At 35.8% G+C, this 22,500-nt stretch overlaps 1 protein-coding gene across 1 annotated transcript in view; it reads right to left on the bottom strand.

Moving 5' to 3' along the window:
• Positions 1-22,500, bottom strand: part of LOC136843706 (sodium/potassium-transporting ATPase subunit beta-like) — a 69,960-nt gene that overhangs the window by 25,491 nt on the left and 21,969 nt on the right. Inside the window, exon 2 of the mRNA XM_067112294.1 lies at positions 10,885-11,031. Coding sequence (XP_066968395.1) covers positions 10,885-11,031 — 147 coding nt within the window. The remainder of the gene's footprint in view (positions 1-10,884; positions 11,032-22,500) is intronic.

The following is a 22,500-nucleotide window of genomic DNA, read 5'->3' on the forward strand; positions in this document are numbered from 1 at the left end:
TTTTCGTAATATGAATTTTTCACTCACCATTCTTTTTTATATTGTTAACCGTATGATTAATAACCAAAATCGAATAAGAAAATTACATTTCATTGTAAATATCATAAGAACAAATTACTGTTAGGTGAACAAAAACTTCTGGAACATGTTGGAAAACATTTTTGAGTGACTACATATATACATATTTTTACATTATATATATTTTATATATATATATATATATATATATATATATATATATATATATATATATATATATATATATATATATACAGTATATATATATATTATATATATATAAATATTTATATCTATATATATATATATATATATATATATATATATATATATATATATATATATAACTATTTTAAAAAATAAATTTGAGAGAAAAAAAAATTATTTACAAAATTAAAATTAATATAACTTGAAACGTATACAGTAATAGGAAACCAATGCTCAACAAACCACTCAAAGGATAAGGAGAAGAACGAATGTTCAATAGTCCATCAGCCAGTTCCGATTTTTGGCTCATCGGTACCAAACGGGGGGAGAATGCTCACAGTGTTTTTTATGTAGGTGTATATGTGTAGTGTTAGAAAACATGTGATAGCACTGTGGCAGTTGTAGCTTTATATATGTTATCTCTCATTTATTGTAAACATTCAGGTGAATTTTGAAGGTCTCTGGGAAAACACTTTTTTGACTGTGGAGAGGAAAATTTTTAATGCACATTTCTGAAATTTTACCAGACTATACATACATATTAGGTCAATCACCACTGTAAATATTATTAACGTACATGTAATATAAGGTCAGATTTTAATACATCAAAGTAGAGAAAATGGAGAATTTTTTAGTGCCAAGTTAATTATGTTTTGCTCCATGACCATACAATTCAACAAATCAGAGATTTAATGGTTTAGGATACCGCCCACAAGTCTGGGGAACACATTGATATATAATAACTTGCTGTGGGCTCAAAGTTTCTGTGTATAACCAAGTTAAAACACAAATAAGCAAATTCCATTCTAGACGAACGATCCCATCCGACACCAATGAAATTCTCTAATTACTTACACCTAACACTTTTTTTATCTAAAAGAAAAGTATCTAGGCTACCTGAAATGGTATATATATATATATATATATATATATATATATATATATATATATATATATATATATATATATATATATATATATATATATATATATATATATATATATATATATATATATATATATATATATATAATTATATATATATATATATATATATATATATATATATAATATATACTGTATATATATATTATATATATATATATATATTTTTTTTTTTTTCTTTTCTTCTTCTTTTTCAGGTATAGTGGTACCTGTGGATATGTAAGAGGCCTGGAATGTCCATCAGCATGGAGACACCACAGAAACCAGCTAAGAAACTGTGCATCATACACCAGGCAGTATCCTCAAAGCCATGATTCCTGGTTAACCTTAGTTGAAGCTGCCAAAGTCAGGAATCATATCCCCATTCTAGACATTGCAAAAACTCTTCAAGACAAAGAAGTTCCAATTGTGTTCTATAATCGAAAATGTAGAAGCATTTTCACCCTGAAAAGAGACTTAGAGACTCTGAAAAGGAAAGTAGGTGAATGTAGTAGTGAAGTATCTAGTAGCAGTATAGTGAGGGTCCTCAAAAAAAAAAAAGTCTTCCAGAAAATCAATATCAGAATCAAGAGTTTATGCTCCGATCTGTATATTCTGTAGTAAGGTCAAATACAAAAAGCATTCCCATACACATGAAACACTGACGCTAGCGTCACAATTGAGAGTAGATCAAACACTAAGAGAGAGTGGCATTGGAAAGGGAGGTGGAAGAATGATAGCACTAACAAGCAGAGACGTTGTTGCAGCTGAGGCACACTATCATGCTATAGGAAGTACAATAGAAACAAAGAGGACACCAATGAGAATGAAGAAAAGGAAGTGACTACGGGTATCGGTAAAGAATTTAAAATGTATCATAAGGTTGAAGAAGAAGCTTACAAAGAACTTTTCAAAAACATCAGAGCTGACATTATTTGCAACAAAAGGATTATGTCAGTCGCCTCCTTAACCACAAAATTGGAATCATTAATGCTGACTAGTGGAGTGAATCTTCTGAAGGAATCAACAAAGAAGAATGTACACAGAAGACTGAAATCCGAGCTTGGAGGTGAGGTTGAAATAATATCTGACGACAAAGGAAAGTTGTTGATGGTTCCACTCTGCATATCAGTAAAAGATGTTGTCCTGTAAAATCAATCTCTACATGGGGAACTCGAGCTTTGGAAGGCCAAGTCTACAGATGTCAATAAGATCATAGATCAGACTTCACTTATCCAACAGGCCATCAAGAAGGACATGGTTTCCACCCCATGGCCATATCATCCATCTGATATAGCTACTCACATTACCATACCAAATGGGTTACAGCGATTTCTGGTCGGACTCCTCACTGGAAATCCAACTAGTACTATAAATACATCCCAAAGGACTGATATTCTTGTCGATTTATTTAGCCAGGACATGATATATGCTGTGACCCATGGGCAATATAAGCCACCAAAACATTTTCTGCCTCCATATGCAGTAAAAACGCTCACTGGAAATACCGAGATTATTCGGACATTGAATAAGTTTGGACACAGGGTGTCTTATACCAGCTGGAAGAAAATGATACTGCAATGTGTCTGCAGAAGTTAGCAATGGGCTTCGCCCAGAGAGCTGTTCTACCAATCTCCATCAAGCCCAATGTCTGTACAAATCTTGCATGGGATGACATAGACAGACTGGAGGAGACACTCACTGGAAAAGGTATATCCCAATGAGGCAACGGAATAGCAGTCCAGCCTAAGGTCTATGGACCTCATCCACCCATGCCTGAACTACCAAGCATTGACAAACAGAAACAAAGGTCAGTTAAGATTGATCACGAAGAGCTGGAAGTTTATTATGCCTCTGCACGTGTAGGTCCACAGCTTCTACCAACCACGAGAGACACATCCAAGAAGCACAAGAGTCCAGCTGGTCGTAAGACACCCCGTGTCCAAACTTATTCAATATCCGAATGACCTTGGTGTTTCCAGTGAGCGTTTTTACTGCATATGGAAGCAGGAAATGTTTTGGTGGCTTATACTGCCCATGGATCACAGCGTATATCATGTCCTGGCTAAATGACTCGACAAGAATATCAGTCCTTTGGGATGTATTTGTAGTACTAATTGGATTTCCAGTGAGGAGTCCAATCAGAAATCGCTGTAACTCATTTGGTATGGTAATGTGAGTAGCTATATCAGATGGATGATACGGCCATGGGGTGGAAACCTGTTCTTCTTGATGGCCTGTCGGATAAGTGATGAAGTCTGATCTATGATCTTATTGACATCTGTAGACTTGGCCTTCCAAAGCTCGAGTTCCCCATGTAGAGATTGATTTTACAGGACAACATCTTTTACTGATACTCAGAGTGGAACCATCAACAACTTTCCTTTGTCGTCAGATATTATTTCAACCTCACCTCCAAGCTCGGATTTCAGTCTTCTGTGTACATTCTTCTTTGTTGATTCCTTCAGAAGATTAACTCCACTAGTCAGCATTAATGATTCCAATTTTGTGGTTAAGGAGGCGACTGACATAATCCTTTTGTTGGGAATAATGTCAGCTCTGATGTTTTTGAAAAGTTCTTTGTAAGCTTCTTCTTCAACCTTTTGATACATTTTAAAATTATTTACCGATACCCGTACGTAGTCACTTCCTTTTCTTCATTCTCATTGGCGTCCTCTTTGTTTCTATTGTAATTCCTATAGCATGATTTGTGATAGTGTGCCTCAGCTGCAACAATGTCTCTACTTGTTAGTGCTATCATTCTTCCACCTCCCTTTCCAATGCCACTCTCTCTTAGTGTTTGATCTACTCTCAGTTGTGACACTAGCGTTAGTGTTTCATGTGTATGGGAATGTTTTTTTAATTTGACCTTACTACAGAATATACAGATTGGAGCATAAACTCTTGATTCAGGTATTGATTTTCTGGAAGACTTTTTTTTTTTTTGAGGACCCTCACTATACTGCTACTAGATACTTCACTACTACATTCACCTACTTTCCTTTTCAGAGTCTCTAAGTCTCTTTTCAGGGTGAAAATGCTTCTACATTTTCGATGATAGAACACAATTGGAACTTCTTTGTCTTGAAGAGTTTTTGCAATGTCTAGAATGGGGATATGATTCCTGACTTTGGCAGCTTCAAGTAAGGTTAACCAGGAATCATGGCTTTGAGGATACTGCCTGGTGTATGATGCATTGTTTCTTAGTTGGTTTCTGTGGTGTCTCCATGTTGATGGACATTCCAGGCCTCTTACATATCCACAGGAACCACTATACACTATACATATAAAAAGAAGAAGAAAAATATATATATATACAGTATATATATATATATATATATATATATATATATATATATATATATATATATATATATATATATATATATATATATATATATATATACTTCAGGTAGCCTAGATACTTTTCTTTCAGATAAAAAAAAAGTGTTAGGTGTAAGTAATTAGAGAATTTCATTGGTGTTGGATGGGATCGTTCGTCTAGGATGGATTTTGCTTATTTGTGTTTTAGCTTAGTTATACACAGAAACATGGAACCCACAGCAAGTTATTTTATATCAATGTGTTCCCCAGAGTTGTGGGCAGTGTCCTAAACCGTTAAATCTCTGAATTGTTGAATTGTATGGTCATGGAGCAAAACATAATTAACTTGACACTAAAAAATTCTTCATTTTTTCTACTTTGATGTATTAAAATCTGACCTTATATTACATGTAAGTTAACAATATTTACACTGGTGATTGACCTAATATGTATGTATAGTCTGGTAAAATTTCAGAAATCTGCATTAAAAATTTTCCTCTCCACAGTCAAAAAAGTGTTTTCCCAGAGACCTTCAAAATTCACCTGAATGTTTACAATAAATGGGAGATAACACATATAAAGCTACAACTGCCACAATGCTATCACATGTTTTCTAATACTAAACATATATACCTACCCAAAAAACACTATGAGCATTCTCCCCCCGTTTGATACCGACAAACCCCCGTGGCTGATGGACTACAAGACCTGACCCCATCCTACGACTTCAGTTATGCTAGATGAAGACGAGAAGTGGAAACGTTAGAGTTCAAAGACGGAACAAGCTGTTTGATGTACAAGGACTCAAGGGTAGTTAGGTAATCACTATGGCTTGTTCCACCGATAATAGAGAAATGTTTTTTATTTATTTCGATTTTACATATGGCAGCATGGTTCGTTATATTAGAAGAATCTGGCTTTCTCAGTTTCTGACCCTTTCCAAAACTATACCCACATGGCTACAATACCTCACCTGCAGTAACCTCCGGCAAGATCCAACATAGATACCGGGACATCTCAGGCACTTGAATTTATAAATAATGTTAGATCTCATGAAGGTCTGCAGTTTGTCCTTGTAGCCAAAGAATACACCAATCTTGAGTGGATTGATGAGAATTAATTGTATCTTAAGGCAGCCAAATTCCTGTTCAATTATTTGTTTAAGTTTGGCTGAAAGCTTGTCAGAAATAAACGGGATTGTTGCATATATAATTTTCTTTAAGACATTATAAGAGGGTGTCAGATTAGAGAAGTGTTGTGACAGCAGTCTCTTAATGACTTTAAAAACCATATTTTCAGGATAGGAGTTCTGCAATAAAAATTTGACTAAAAACAAAATCTCATTATGAAAAAAAACATACACTGGACTTGCTAACAACTTCCATAGTTTATGCTTTAAGAATTTTAAACTAAATTCCATATACACTTTGGCTTATAGGGCTCTTTGTCATTCTTCGAGTTGGTCTCTTTTTCATAATGAGATTTTGTTTTTGGTCCAAATTTTCTTTCAGAACTCCTACCCTGAAAGTATGGCTTTTAAAGTAATTAACAGACTGCTGTCACAACACTCCTCTAATCCGACACCCTCTTATAATGTCTTAAAGAAAAATATATATGCATCAATCCCATTTATTTCTGGCAAGTTTTCAGCCAAACTTAAACAAATAATTGAACAGGAATTTGGCTGCCTTAAGACATATACAATTAATTCCAATCAGTCCACTCAAGATTGGTGTATTCTTTGGCTACAAGGACAAACTGCAGACCTTCATGAGATCTAACACATTTATAAATTCAAGTGCCTGGGATGTCCTGGTATCTATGTTGGATCTTGCCGGAGGTTACTGCAGGTGAGACATTGTAGCCATGTGGGATACAGTTTTAGAACGGGTCAGAAACTGAGAAAGCCAGATTCTTCTAATATAACGAACCATGCTGCCATATGTAAAATCGAAATAAATAAAAAAACATTTCTCTATTATCGGTGGAACAAGCCATAGTGATTACCTAACTACCCTTGAGTCCTTATACATCAAACGGCTTGTTCTGTCTTTGAACTCTAACGTTTCCACTTCTTGTCTTTATCTAGCATAACTGAAGTCGTAGGATGGGGTCAGGTGACTCAAGTCTTGGACATTCGTTCTTCTCCTTCTCCTTTGAGTGGTTTGTTGAGCACTGGTTTCTTTTTTACTGTATACATTTCAGGTTATATGAATTTTAATTTTTGTAAATAATTTTTTTTCTCTCGACTTTATTTCTTAAAATAGTTTTTTGTAAATTTTAACGCACTTTATTATATTTGCAGATTGAAGATACACTTAGTACACGTGCGAAACGTCTCTTATGAATAAATTACTATGGTCTTCTTGATGTGTTTTGTGGACCCTGCTGTATGCCTTTATATATATATATATATATATATATATATATATATATATATATATATATATATATATATATATATATATATATATATATATATATGTATGTATGTATATGTGTGTTTATATATATTGATATCACACATTACCACAGGTGAAAAATAAGAAACGGGGTGTAGGTTCTGACTGGTTTCGACTTTATTTCCAAGCCATTGACGAAGGACTGATACAGAGTATGAAAAGTCTTAAATATATATACTACAAGAACAGTACTGACGAACATACACAACCGTTAGAGACTACATATCCCCACTCAGGCCGAGGTCGAGGTAGGAGTGGCCTTCAAAACTCATTTGGCTAAAAATCACAATATACTCTCAGGGGACAATGCTGATAAACAAACCATACGCCACCTCAGATCCACACCTGACAGGTGTCACAGAGGCGGAGTTTGGAGACTCATTAACACTACTACCCTCGTACTGTTTACAAATATGATAATCCTATTTTCATACATCTCTACTGCCTACCTTAAAGTTTAAACAATTTACAAATTTCTTTTGATATTAAAGGATCAAGTTTATACATCCCTTGACTGATATTCATATTATGGTTGTAACTTTCTTTTATAAAGCTAGATTCAATGATATTCCTTTCCAGTGCATTATTAAAATATACAATCCTTTTTGCCCCTTCCCAGTTGATAGCATGATTGTTCTCACTAACATGTACAAATATACCACTGTTCCCCTGTGCATATCTCACACATTTCTTATGCTGTTCAATTCTTTTTTCCAGTGCTTTCCCGTTTTGGCCAATATAAAAGTTGTCACAAGACTTACACAGAATTTTATATACACACCCTTTAGTATTGTCAGGGGAGTTCTTGATAAGTACATTTTTCATTGTTTTATTGTTCTTAAATGCGACATTAACACCAAAATTCTTAAGAAGATGAGGGATATCTTTCATATTATTATTATAAGGCAAAACAAGCAAATGTTTTGTGTTGTGAGGTTCTTTCTGGTTTTGATACATAGTCTTTTTTGCCGCTTCAAATGCACTGTTTAATACACTCAGGATATTTCAGTTTCTTGCCTGCATTCCTAATCTTATCTATTTCATCACCAATATATTCAGGGCTACATACCCGTAATGCTCTTAAAAACATAGATGAAAACACTGACTTTTTAACCTTATTGCCATCTCAAATGCACATAGGAAGAAATATTATTGGTTTTCTGTACACACTATATTTAAACCCATTGCTATTTCTTCGTATGAGGACATCCAAAAACGGTAAGCACCCATCATTTTCCATTTCCATCGTGAATTTAGTTGATGGTACTAATTGATTTAATTGATTTAACTTGGCAAAAAAGTTATTTAATTCTTGGCTCCCTTGCCATACACAAATTGTTGTCAACATACCTAATCCATGTTACATTACGTGGGATTATGTTGTTTAATATCATCTTTTAAAAAAATTCCATATATAAGTTACTTAACACTGGGGATAGAGGGTTTCCCATTGCCATACCAAAATTTTGTGAGAAAAATTTACCATTGAATTCAAATTTACAATCTTTTACACATAATTTAACCAGTTCAATTAAAGTACTTTAAGAAAATGGGATATCCAGCTGTGTGTTCTCTAACAATTCAGATAAAAACGCCATCAGATCATCAATTGGCACCTTTGTGAATAGTGATACTACATCAAAACTTACAAGCCTGGATTCACTATTAATCTGTACACTATTTAGTTTATTTATCAGGTCCACATTATTCGTGATATTTGCATTTGAGATGGTACCTACTAATGGGTTGAGAATATCCACTAAGTACTTCGCTAGCTTGTATGATGCGGAACCAACTGAACTCATAATTGGTCTGGCAGGAAAGTTTGTTTTGTGAGTTTTTATTTAATTAAGAACCCGTTAGATAATGTGAATAGTGGTTTCAATAAGAAAGTGAAAAACCTGTTAAAAGGTAACAAAAGCCTTATAAAGAAGTTGCATGTGACCTCTCCATCGCTACCATACATGTATGGTACAATAAAAACTCACAAAACAAACTTTCCTGCCAGGCCAGTTATCAGTTCAGTTGGTTCCGCATCATACAAGCTAGCGAAGTACTTAGTGGATATTCTCAACCCATTAGTAGGTACCATCTCAAATGCAAATATCACGAATAATGTGGACCTGATAAATAAACTAAATAGTGTACAGATTAATAGTGAATCCAGGCTTGTAAGTTTTGATGTAGTATCACTATTCACAAAGGTGCCAATTGATGATCTGATGGCGTTTTTATCTGAATTGTTAGAGAACACACAGCTGGATATCCCATTTTCTAAAAGTACTTTAATTGAACTGATTAAATTATGTGCAAAAGATTGTAAATTTGAATTTAATGGTAAATTTTACTCACAAAATTTTGGTATGGCAATGGGAAACCCTTTATCCCCAGTGTTAAGTAACTTATATATGGAATTTTTTTAAAAGAAGATATTAAACAACATAATCCCACATAATGTAACATGGTTTAGGTATGTTGACGACATAATTTGTGTGTGGCCAGGGAACCAAGATGTAAATAACTTTTTTGCCAAGTTAAATCAATTAGTATCATCAATTAAATTCACGATGGAAATGGAAAATGATGGGTGCTTACCGTTTTTGGATGTCCTGATACGAAGAAATAGTAATGGGTTTAAATATAGTGTGTACAGAAAACCACTAATATTTCTTCCTATGTGCATTTGAGATGGCAATAAGGTTAAAAAGTCAGTGTTTTCATCAATGTCTTTAAGAGCATTACGGGTATGTAGCCCTGAATATATTGATGATGAAATAGATAAGATTGGGAATGCAGGCAAGAAATGGAAATATCCTGATAGTGTATTAAACAGTGCATTTGAAGCGGCAAAAAGACTATGTATCAAAACCAGAAAGAACCTTGCAACACAAAAATTTGCTTGTTTTGCCTTATAATAATAATATGAAAGATATCCCTCATCTTCTTAAGAATTTTGGTGTTAATGTCGCATTTAAGAACAATAAAACAATGAAAAATGTACTTATCAAGAACTCCCCTGACAATACTAAAGGGTGTGTATATAAAATTCCGTGTAAGTCTTGTGACAACTTTTATATTGGCCAAACCGGGAAAGCACTGGAAAAAAGGATTGAACAACATAAGAAATGTGTGAGATATGCACAGGGGAACAGTGTTATATTTGTACATGTTAGTGAGAACAATCATGCTATCAACTGGGAAGGGGCAAAAAGGATTGTATATTCTAATAATGCACTGGAAAAGAATATCATTGAATCTAGCTTTATAAAAGAAAGTTACAACCATAATATGAAAATCAGTCAAGGGATGTATAAACTTGATCCTTTAATATCAAAAGAAATTTGTAAATTGTTTAAACTTTAAGGTAGGCAGTAGAGATGTATGAAAATAGGATTATCATATTTGTAAACACAGTACGAGGGTAGTACTGTAATATTAATGAGTTTCCAAACTCCGCCTCTGTGACACCTGTCAGGTGTGGATCTGAGGTGGCGTATGGTTTGTTTATCAGCGTTGTCCCCTGAGAGTATATTGTGATTTTTAGCCAAATGAGTTTTAAAGGCCACTCCTACCTCGACCTCAGCCTGAGTGGGGATATGTAGTCTCTAACGGTTGTGTATGTTCGTCAGTACTGTTCTTGTAGTATATATATTTAAGACTTCTCATACTCTGTATCAGTCCTTCGTCAATGGCTTGGAAATAAAGTCGAAACCGGTCAGAACCTACACCCCGTTTCTTATTTTTCACCTGTGGTAATGTGTGATAAATGAATCACGTACAAAAGTGATAATAATCATATATTGATATATGTATATGTGTGTGTTTGTGTTTGTGTGTGTGCCTCTTATTGAAAGTTGCCCTTTTGTGTTGTCAGTATTTATTTGTTGAATTCGATAACTGCAGTGGAGAGATCATAAAGTCATTTCAACTAAACAAAGATAGTGCTTACCTGGGTTCCTGAGAATAGAGCCACCATCACCTGGAATATATGTTGGCATGTGCTCAGTATCCAAGGTCTGGTAAAAGAATGCTAACAAGATAGCGAAGAATCCAACGAGGCTGGAGAAGAAACCCAAATAGAAGAGTCCGATTTTGCCTGGAATAGCAGGTGCAACATTAACAGGAGATAAAGCCCATTTAATTTTTTTCATTGTTGTTGCATTAAGAAAAGAAAAAAAATTTTATTTACTTCAGATGTCCATGAATGTTTTCTAAAATTTAATACCTTTCCTCTTGCCAAGAGTCATTACACTTTTCTCACCCACGTATACCTATATGGGAAGGATATCTTTGCCTTTTCTTGTGGAAACATGATGACAACTATCAATCAATGCCAAATACAAGCTCATGTGGATTTTTCGATGCCTTTCCTTCACAATAGACCCATAAAAGGCCTCAGTATTTTCCGGATACAGATCCTACAACCACTCTTTCACTTCATGGGCTCATACATTCACTGCTCCCCATTTATTCATGTTTACAACACACCAGAATGACAATTGAAGCTTTTTACCTAACTTTCAAGGGTGGTTCATTTGGTAGCCTCAACCTCAAGTATAGTTTTACTGCCCATGTATTTGAATTAATTTCATAAAGCCTGCCGTGTGTGTATGCTTCATTTCACTGTTACATCGTCAAACTTGTATGTAAATAAATCTCACCACATAAAACTACTATGCTAAGGTAGATCAATAAAACTAAAACTGAAGTTAATAAGTAAAAAAAAGTATACCAAATAGATTAGTTGGTTTTAATGGTTATTTGATATCTCTTTAGGTATTTCTTTTTGTCATTCATTTCCATAGCATTCAGCACCCAGCATTTTCCAAGAAAAATTATTCCTACTGCTCTCATACCCAAGGAGGTGGGCCAGACTTGGTCCGACTGGGCCTACAAAAAGTCCCGAGCCTTATGGCAGTGGATCGATGCCTTGAAGTGCAAGGAATTCAAGGACTTAATGATTCGAATCCAACTTGAGGACTTCCTCCATTACTCCCCCGGCCCCTTGGCTCTACACATTAATGTGAAGTAGCCAAGACTATTCACTGACTGCTGCTACCTGGCTGATGGCTGGGAGACGTACCACCCCTCCTCTAGCACCTCCCATAGGCGCACATTTCCCTTGGGCCCCACCACCTCATCAGCCTGACCCAGAAACAAACCATCTTTATCGCCACATGTAAGAAAATAGGGCATTTGGAAGTCCAATGCAGAGTTAAAGGGGGAGCCATTTCAAAGCCCCCCACTATCAGAACTCCCAGCCTACCCATACTGAAACTGCCTCTTGTAGAGATTATAGCCTGGCTCACTGCCACACTTGTAAGAAGTACGGGCGCACCACGAACGTCAGGGACTGCCCTGGGGAAAAAAATCTGCTGCCATCATTGCTCTGGCAGCCACTCACACATCATCTTTAGGACCTCCAGCTTTGGAACCTATCTTTGTTGCACCTCCCAGAAGTCGTTATCGTGCTCAACAGGTCTCTGCATTTAAAGACACTGGGGCCCAAATCTCCCTTATAAGGCAAGACGAAGTACCCATTGGGCTACCATTGAATGCATCAAGCCTGTAACTATTGAGGGCATCAATAATTGGAGGCTAACACTCCCATCTGTCCGAATGAGGGTCACCAGGCCCCACAAAAGTAGGATTTGTATGCTCAGAGTAGCCGATCACATCCCTAGAGGCTATGACCTCCCCCTAGGACAGGACCCCCTTCCCAGTCCCTCTCTGGGCCTTACTTGGGTCTTACCCTCTTTGAGTCTCTGTTAGGTGCTGATGTTAAATCCAATCCTACCATCGAGCCATGGCCAGTGCCAAAGCCTGGCTTGTGTATTGCTCCATTCAGTGCTGTGGTTCATCCCGGTCCGGTCGTTGAGCCCACACCGGAGTCAAATTCTGGTCCCCTGTAACTTTTACCTGAGTGGACATCTGGTACTTGTGGTACTGAGGTCGCCTACGTCTCCTCTCCATATTCAGTGCCTGAGCTTGATATAGTTATTGCAACCTGCAACCTCTCACACCTATAGTCCCCTCTTCTTCTCCATCCAAGTCCCCAGAAGATAAGACTGGTGGACGACTCCCTTCAAGAAGTCTTGGTTAAGTTGGTCAGCAACACATTGCAACAAAAACTAGCAGAACTAGTTGGCACCACTGTCCCGATTGTCGCAGCAGCTGAGGCAGTAGCTTGCTCAGTGCCTGCTTTGCCAGTTGACATAACATCCCCAGTCACTCCAGGTCTAGGTTCCTAGGGTAGTTCTATTGCGAGATCAGGCTTGGCCCAAGGTTCTTCTCAGCCTCCTTTGGAGCTGCATGCCCCAGTTCCAGCTAGGGAACCTCAGCACAAAGTCTGACGGAAAACAAGGTGGAAGAGGAGTAGAGAGTGGAGAAGGCCCAGGTAGTTAACAGAGCCACTGTGCTCTCCTGGCACTAGTGCCCTATATAATAGGTTGTTGCCTAGCCTGGAGCCTAACCAGTGCCTGTATCAATGAAATATTTGATTTTGTAACTTTGTAATTAGCTAAGTCTCTTCTCTAGCACACAGCTGAGGACATGTCCTAGCTCCATTTTTATTTACCCTGCGTGCTAATGTGTATTTTTAAATTTAATTTATATAACCTGTCTATTATTGCAAAAACAGGACCTTCATGTGTTTATACCTCATTAAAAGTTAATTGCATCTTAATTTGAATTTAAAGCATTTTGGTTATTTGCTTCACCTGCTTAATTAACTTATTTGATAAATTGCTCTCACCACTGCATGTGATTAACGTAAAATATTAGAAGCAGCCATTTATTTATGTAGAATTAATATTTAAGTGCTAAGTCTTAAGGCGGGTACTTTAAATGTAGAGTGACAGTGGCCCTCTCTTGCAGACATTCCATCCCACCAGAGATGAAATATCTGCTTAAAGGGGGAGCTGTTATAAATCCAGGCCTTCTACCACTCTAATAAAAATATGTGTAAAAATAAGAGAACCAAACCATACCACGCAGGATCGTAGCAGTCTAGCAGAAGTGACCCAGGCAGGGAATATCTGCCTTTTGCCATATCCCTCCTCAGGAAATACCTGTCTTTTGTTAACTCCCCTTTTTAACCCAATAACTGTTTTCTATGAGAAGCAGCTTTGGTGGCCTCAGCTGTCAGCTAAGAGTGTGGTCAGCAAACATTAATGCTACCCAGACTGTCAGCAAAAAGTAAAAAGCACAACATGGCAACTACTCTGCTATCTTTTGAGTGCAGGGCCGCTTCGTTTGCTCTTTTTTTTATCAGTTTCTGTATCTTATTCCATATATTTTAACCCATATAAGACTATTAGCATGTATACAGCCGTTCCCCTTCACCACTGTCACATGTTTATACGTCTTCTCTTTCCAGCCATGATAGTAATAATAATTTATCCCTTGGCTATAGGATTATCAGCGTGGCGACATTTGGAAAATAACATTCTCTTAGAACTGACAAATGTGCATTGTTTTATATATGGAAGCTTATTCACTACATATGAAACTCTTCCTTTTTTGACATTCTAGAATTTATAAATAATAGGTTACAACAATTAGCCATTCGAATTATAGTTGTTACTAATCATCAGATTTTTATTTGATAGGCCATATAATGGTATATGTTCAAGTTGTTCCCAAAAGATCTTACATTTTGTAGTCTGTATAATCCAATCTTTGGGCTAAACCTAGGTTCGTTTTATGAGCCCTACATCATCCACGATGCATATCTGTTTTCTAAATAAAAAAAATATTAAATGAAAGTAAACTGTATGGAATTTCTAAGTCATATATATATATATATATATATATATATATATATATATATATATATATATATATCAAAATACAGAAAGGTTGGCAAGTATTACTGATAGTTTCTTACTTGACCTAGAACAAGGAAGGGATTACATTGTAACCAGAGGGGTGTTTTTGGACAGCAGTTACAGGATTATAAACGTCGCCACATTTGTAAATAACATTTCTTTAGACCCTTTTATACTTGCATTGTTTCATGTATAGAAGTTTGTTCTTTCTATATCAAGTGCTTTCTCTTGTGACATCACAGAGTATATGTGTGTGCATATATATAATACACATTATATATATATATATATATATATATATATATATATATATATATATATATATATATATATATATATATATCTGTATATATCTCAAAGGCATATTCAGGTATCCTTTGGAAGGTAATGATCAGTTGTTGTTTTCATCTCTTCTTTCCTTCCACCTGCATCGAGTTTGGTGGGTGGAACCACTCGAACATTAGTTTGAGAATGGTGCCTCGGATTATCCCCAGTCTTTTTGACCGATTCCAATTCCTCGTTTCATGGGCAATGGTGGATTTAGTGATCTCCCTTTTGTACAGGCAACTTAAACGACTTCCACTTTCCCCATGTCTTTTGACCATTGACAAGGGAATTCTGAAGTGACCATCATCAACGAAAGAAGGAACTGGAATCTCTTAAAAGGAGTCGTTATAATTCCAGACCCTGATATCAAGCCCATCAAATTCGCCGCGGGTGGGAGGTAACTAGAGCTGTAAACAACAGCCGATCGTTTCAGTCAATACCACCTACATCGCTACTTTCTATATTCTCCAGTTACAAATATCATAGTCAAACTGACCACGAACATGCAATACGTTTTAGACGTTGCCACTTTTCCCAGATTTGATTCATTAAACCTTGACCAAAGTTTGGAAATATTGTAGATGTGGCAATTCGTCGCCACACCTTTCCATGCTAGGTGTGAAATGGAAAACAGCTTGACACTTGTTCTGCGTATCTAACCGTGAAGACGTAAAATGAACTGAAATCTGAAGAATTGAAATCAAAAGGTAGGGTGAGGATGATCTAGTTTCTGATCACCTAAATAAATTATACTAATGTCCAATATCTAGCCCAAGCTCACAGATGAAAATAAATGATACAATGCGAAAAAATACTGTTATTAACTCCTCAAGTGATGGCAGATTGTAGATTAACTGGGCCTTATCCAGGAACGGCCTCTTTCTTCTGGACAGCCCGGGGTAGGGATAATTAGGATTTTATGACCGGATTAAAGAACCCCGAATTGAGGATTGCAGATTTACTGTAGTCAGATTTAAAGCCAGGAAGAAGCTTGGAAACATAGCTAATGCCGCCCATATTGTGTGTACAGTGTTTCTATGTGCACTATAAATCTATATGCATAAATACACACATACATACATACACAGACATATATATATATATATATATATATATATATATATATATATATATATATATAAGTAATGACAATTAGTTATTGGAATGTTATATATACTGTACATATATATATATATATATATATATATATATATATATATATATATATATATATATATATATATATATATATATATATATATATATATATATATATATATATATATATATATATATATATATATATATATATATATATATATATATATATACACACACACACATATATATATATATATATATATATATATATATATATATATATATATATATATATATATATATATATATATGCATGTGTATGTGTGTATAGCGACATAAGATAATATACACAGCTTCTGAAGTAATTTTTATGAAATGCTAAAGTTAAATTGTTAAAATAAATTACAATTATTGCCAACTTGAGCAATTTAGAATAAATAAACAAAAGTTTTCGGTCGTTATTCAGAATGAAGTGCATCAGAAGTTCAGTCACATGCACTGAACACATCGTAAAGTAATAAAACAGTCAAGTAGGCATATTTTTCATATTTCAGTTGGCATAATGTCAATAAACTACAATTACTTATCGTTTTCTCATTTGCGCTAGACCCGGAAAAGAAAAACAGAGAAGAAAGTAACTCATGACCGATACTAAGTTGGATTAGATAGGATTATAGCCCTTCTACCCTTTGCTTTGAAAGACCAAAATTCCGTGTATGAGAACGAACCAGCCCAGCGTCATGTTGTCTCGCTACATAGCGATGTCGCCAAGTGATTGGCAAATTCCCGCATTAGATATGGAAAATCAGGAAATTATGATAAAGGGGGGTTTGGGAGGAAGTGTTTTAGTTTGGATATGGTCAACTACACTTCCTCGGACCTAGAGAAAATATATTGTAGAGGATTAACCTTGAAAGGAAGGCAGGAAAAATCAATCATATGCATGTGTGCTAAATGCCATGTTCAAAACATCTGCTCCCCTTATATTTACGTACTAAATGGTTAAAGGGTAAAGTTCCACACAATGAGGCTCAATCCATCCCTTAAGGGATGGATTGAGCCTCATTGTGAAGTAAAACAGGTTTGAGGAGGTGGACGGATTGAGCCTCAGTGTGAAACAGAATTATGCACCGCTGTTATGGTAATAATGAGTTGAAACAGAGGTGCCAATACTTCTATATGCTATAAATTCACTAATGGCAACTTTTATACAGACGTGAGAGTTAGGCCAGTATCAGTAATGCTTGTGACTTCAAGAGGGAAAGTACTGCATCTCTCTCTCACGAGTCTTTTTGTAAATTTGCTTGTAAACATACGAAGGGGTTGCTTTTGTTTTTTGTTTTTGTCTTTTACGATAGTATGTCGGTTGTAAATGTAACTTTACAAAGAAAATTGCAAAGAAATATTAGAAAAAGCATGTAAAAGTAAAAAAAAATGTTACTGAATCTTCCTTCTCGTAAATTTACGAGAATATTTTTCAACAAATATGCAAAAAATTTGTTACTGCTTTTACTGTACTTCTTATCTGTTTTGATATTGTGTGAGCAGTAATAATAATTTTACAAAATACAATAAATTTATTTATTAGAAAAAACATATATAAGTTGGTAAAGTTTACGATTGTCTTGTAAATGAGGCCCCACAAGGGGTTGAAAATAGTAATTTTCAACTTCTCGTGAAAGGTAGGGAAAATTTTTTAGAATTTTTTTATTTATACAGTGTAAATGTACGTGTCATTCTCTTTCCATTAATGTGATTTTTTTTTATTTTGCTGACCTCAAAGTTTCCCCGGTCTGGGATGCTGCACATTGATAAATTATGCCGTCCCTTAAGGGTTAAACTGTCCTGTTCATGACTTCCAAATACACGGGCGGAAATTCCTCTTTTCAGATCGTACCAGTCCAGACCGGACAAAACTAGTAGGAAATCCAGTTTGTGTGACCTGGGATGAAGCTAATCGAGGTCCCTGATCGAGACTGAGGGCAGACGCCTGGCTAGACACAGAAGAGATAACATCTCATGTTGAGACAGGGGAACTCCACAGATGTCAAGGCGGAAACTCGAACCCTAAGCCGACCCAGTACAGATACCGTGGCCCCCTCATCTCCTGCCACGGGCCAGTCGAATCAAGCTATTCACTGCTTTCACATTGCGAGAGCAAACTATTATTGAATCAGTTATGTGTCTGAATTGAAGGTCTTCCACCCGTTATCTTATCTTATTCTCTCGATCTCTTTGTTCTAAATAATGTCCTCCTAGTCCTCCCAACTCGTAATTTCCTTGAGAAATAATTCTTTTCATCTGAATCCCTTGCTACTGGCTAATTTCTGAGCCAATGCCACCTTGCGTGGTAAGTTACCCTTGCCGAATTTAATAAGTGAATTTAAGTGCCCCCTCCAGCCTCAGACTTTATCCATTTCATATGATAGGCCTATGCATGTTAATTTAATACTCAACAGAGCTTCCCTCTACATTTCAGGAGATGCTGTTATGCGTGTGATTAAATACTGCGCTCACAATCCCTTTTCCAGGTTGCCGCTACGTCACCTCTGCTGTGGAGCCCACGTGCCCACATCCAATTCCGTTGCTTGTTATTCAATTAATTGTATAAATTTGGGATGTCCTTCCCTTATAATTCATCTGTACTTGGATCTATTTTCCCCTTGCAATTTAGCTGTACTTTTATATGTTTCCCCCTTTAATTTATTTGTAATTAATTGTGAGCCCTTTGTAAATTAATTTTACTTAATTTGTAATCTGTTCTTTGTGTGAATAAACCCCTAGAATTGTATCATCTGGGTCTCACTGGCGACCTTCCACTTCATCTTTCTCTTGTTTTACAAATAGTGAGCCACTTAATAGCAGGGCCAAATAGTATTGAATATTCTTTTGATTTCCCCAGCTTGCCAATTGTAACAATATATATATATATATATATATATAATATATATATATATATATATATATATATATATATATATATATATATATGTATATATATGTATATATATACATATATATACATATATATATATATGTATATATATATATATATATATATATGTATATATATATGTATATATATACATATATATATATATATATATATATATATATATATATATATATATATATATATATATATATATATATATATATATATATATATATATATATATATATATATATATATATATATATATATATATATATATACATACTGTATATGTATATATATATATATATATATATATATATATATATATATATATATATATATATATATATATATATATATATATATATATATATTGTTACAATTATTGAGCTGGGGAAATCAAAAGAATATTCAATACTTTTTATGTATGTATATATATATATATATGTGTGTGTGTGTGTGTGTGTGTGTGTGTTACAAGTAGATAGTGAAACCAGGCATTTCGCAAACTGCTTGAAATTTCAGGCAGATAGTGAAATGCATTTGGGAACATTTGATCCGCCAGGGCTAGTAATAAACACGGCGAAACGGTGACTCACCTACACTGTTTTCCTGTGCTTAGTACTATATATATATATATATATATATATATATATTATATATATGAAAATAAGAAGGCCCATAAAACACTATTTAAACGTTGAAACCATATATTTCGGGCACTTGTTTCTGTGCCCTGTTCACTGGTAGAATATGGACAGGTGGAAAGTTACAATGGTATATATACAAAAACATGAAGGTGTGGCCTTAGGCCTCCGATGTTAAGGAGGTGGCGTTTCTTAAGAAGGAGGAGATTGACCAAATTCCTAGTGGTTTTTGGCCTCATTAGCTCCCGTTTGGCGATGGATCTGGCGGTCGCGTTTTTCTTGGGTCATCTTCTTCAAAAGGGGTCCGAGGATTAAGGTGTCAATGGCGTCCGATTTCCAATGTCCTCCTGACAGGTTCATATTGTTGGTTTGATTGATGATAGCAGATTCCAGCATCTTTCTTTTGTACGGACAGCTACTCTTGAAAACCAACTCCGCCCACTCCAGTTAATGATATGCCCTGTATTTCTAATATGTAGGAAAATTCCCGAACTCTCGAGCGTAACGTACTGATCTTTTGTGCTCTGTTATTCTTTGCGAGAGCGATCTACCTGTCTCGCCTACATAGATGTCATGACAATTACTACACGGTATCTTGTAAACTCCGGCTTCTTCCCTTTTGTTATTTAAGTATCGTTAACGAGCGAACTCCCGATGGATTTGGGATAATGGAAAATGAAAGGATTATTAGAACTGAGTTGCTCGGTGGCCTTTTGGATGTTTTCATCGTATGGAAGCTTTATTTTGTTGTTAAAATCTATTTGTCTGTTGTGAGTGGGACCTCTGTAGTATATTTTATTTGCTTTATTAATAGCCCTCTCGATAATGTGTGGTGGATAGAGCAGTTTGCGTTAGGTGTTGGCGGATCGTGTTAAATTCTTGATCCAGGTACTCATTTGAACATATCCTAAGTCCTCTGAGGAATAGGTTGCACCCTACCATGATTTTTACGGAGACGTCGTGGTAGCTTAAGAAATGAATGTAGGAGACAGCGAAGGTGGGTTTTCTATATACTGTAAATGCATACCTGTTCTGTTTTCTTATGATCAGTACATCTAGGAACGGCAGGGGCTCTTTCATGTACAAATTATCAAAATGGCTCGCAGACTTGTTATCACCCTTTCTAGGAACCTTCTCATCCTCCCACGTCAAACATGCAGAAGATTTCATACAAAAATTTAATAGTTTAAACATCCCCTCAAACAACATCAAACTGCTCAGTCTAGACGTCGATTCATTATTTACTAAAGTCCCGATTGCCGACGTGTTGTTTTTCTTAGAGAGGAAGTTACAACCATATGAAGACCATTTTCCTCTTGGCATAGATAAAACTTTAAAACTTATCAACCTCTGTGTAACTAACAACGTGTTTTCTTTCAATGGTAATTTTTACAAACAAAAATTTGGCTGTAGCATGGGAAGTCCCCTATCACCCCTTCTAGCAAACTTGTACATGGAATATTTCGAAACAGAACTTTTGTCGTCTATCAAACCCCATAATATGATCTGGCTTAGATACGTAGATGATATCTTTACTTTCTGGGACAATAGCTGGGGACTTTAATGAATTTTTAATAGGCTAAATTCGCTAGTTCCGACCATAAAATTTAAAACAGAATGGGAAAAGGACGGAAAACTGCCGTTCCTAGATGTACTGATCATAAGAAAACAGAACAGGTATGCATTTACAGTATATAGAAAACCCACCTTCGCTGTCTCCTACATTCATTTCTTAAGCTACCACGACGTCTCCGTAAAAATCATGGTAGGGTGCAACCTATTCCTCAGAGGACTTAGGATATGTTCAAATGAGTACCTGGATCAAGAATTTAACACGATCCGCCAACACCTAACGCAACTGCTCTATCCACCACACATTATCGAGAGGGCTATTAATAAAGCAAATAAAATATACTACAGAGGTCCCACTCACAACAGACAAATAGATTTCAACAACAAAATAAAGCTTCCATACGATGAAAACATCCAAAAGGCCACCGAGCAACTCAGTTCTAATAATCCTTTCATTTTCCATTATCCCAAATCCATCGGGAGTTCGCTCGTTAACGTATACTTAAATAACAAAAGGGAAGAAGCCGGAGTTTACAAGATACCGTGTAGTAATTGTCATGACATCTATGTAGGCGAGACAGGTAGATCGCTCTCGCAAAGAATAACAGAGCACAAAAGATCAGTACGTTACGCTCGGAGAGTTCGGGAATTTTCCTACATATTAGAAATACAGGGCATGTCATTAACTGGAGTGGGCGGAGTTGGTTTTCAAGAGTAGCTGTCCGTACAAAAGAAAGATGCTGGAATCTGCTATCATCAATCAAACCAACAATATGAACCTGTCAGGAGGACATTGGAAATCGGACGCCATTGACACCTTAATCCTCGGACCCCTTTTGAAGAAGATGACCCAAGAAACGCGACCGCCAGATCCATCGCCAAACGGGAGCTAATGAGGCCAAAAACCACTAGGGAATTTGGTCAATCTCCTCCTTCTTAAGAAACGCCACCTCCTTAACATCGGAGGCCTAAGGCCACACCTTCAGGTGGAAAGTTACAATATATACCATTGTAACTTTCCACCTGTCCATATTCTACCAGTGAACAGGGGCACAGAAACAAGTGCCCGAAATATATGGTTTCAACGTTTAAATAGTGTTTTATGGGCCTTCTTATTTTCATATTACACTGTAGTATTACAGGAAAAGACA

This window comes from Macrobrachium rosenbergii, chromosome 12 (genome assembly GCF_040412425.1).
Source record: "Macrobrachium rosenbergii isolate ZJJX-2024 chromosome 12, ASM4041242v1, whole genome shotgun sequence".
NCBI classification, from domain to species: Eukaryota; Metazoa; Arthropoda; class Malacostraca; order Decapoda; family Palaemonidae; genus Macrobrachium; species Macrobrachium rosenbergii.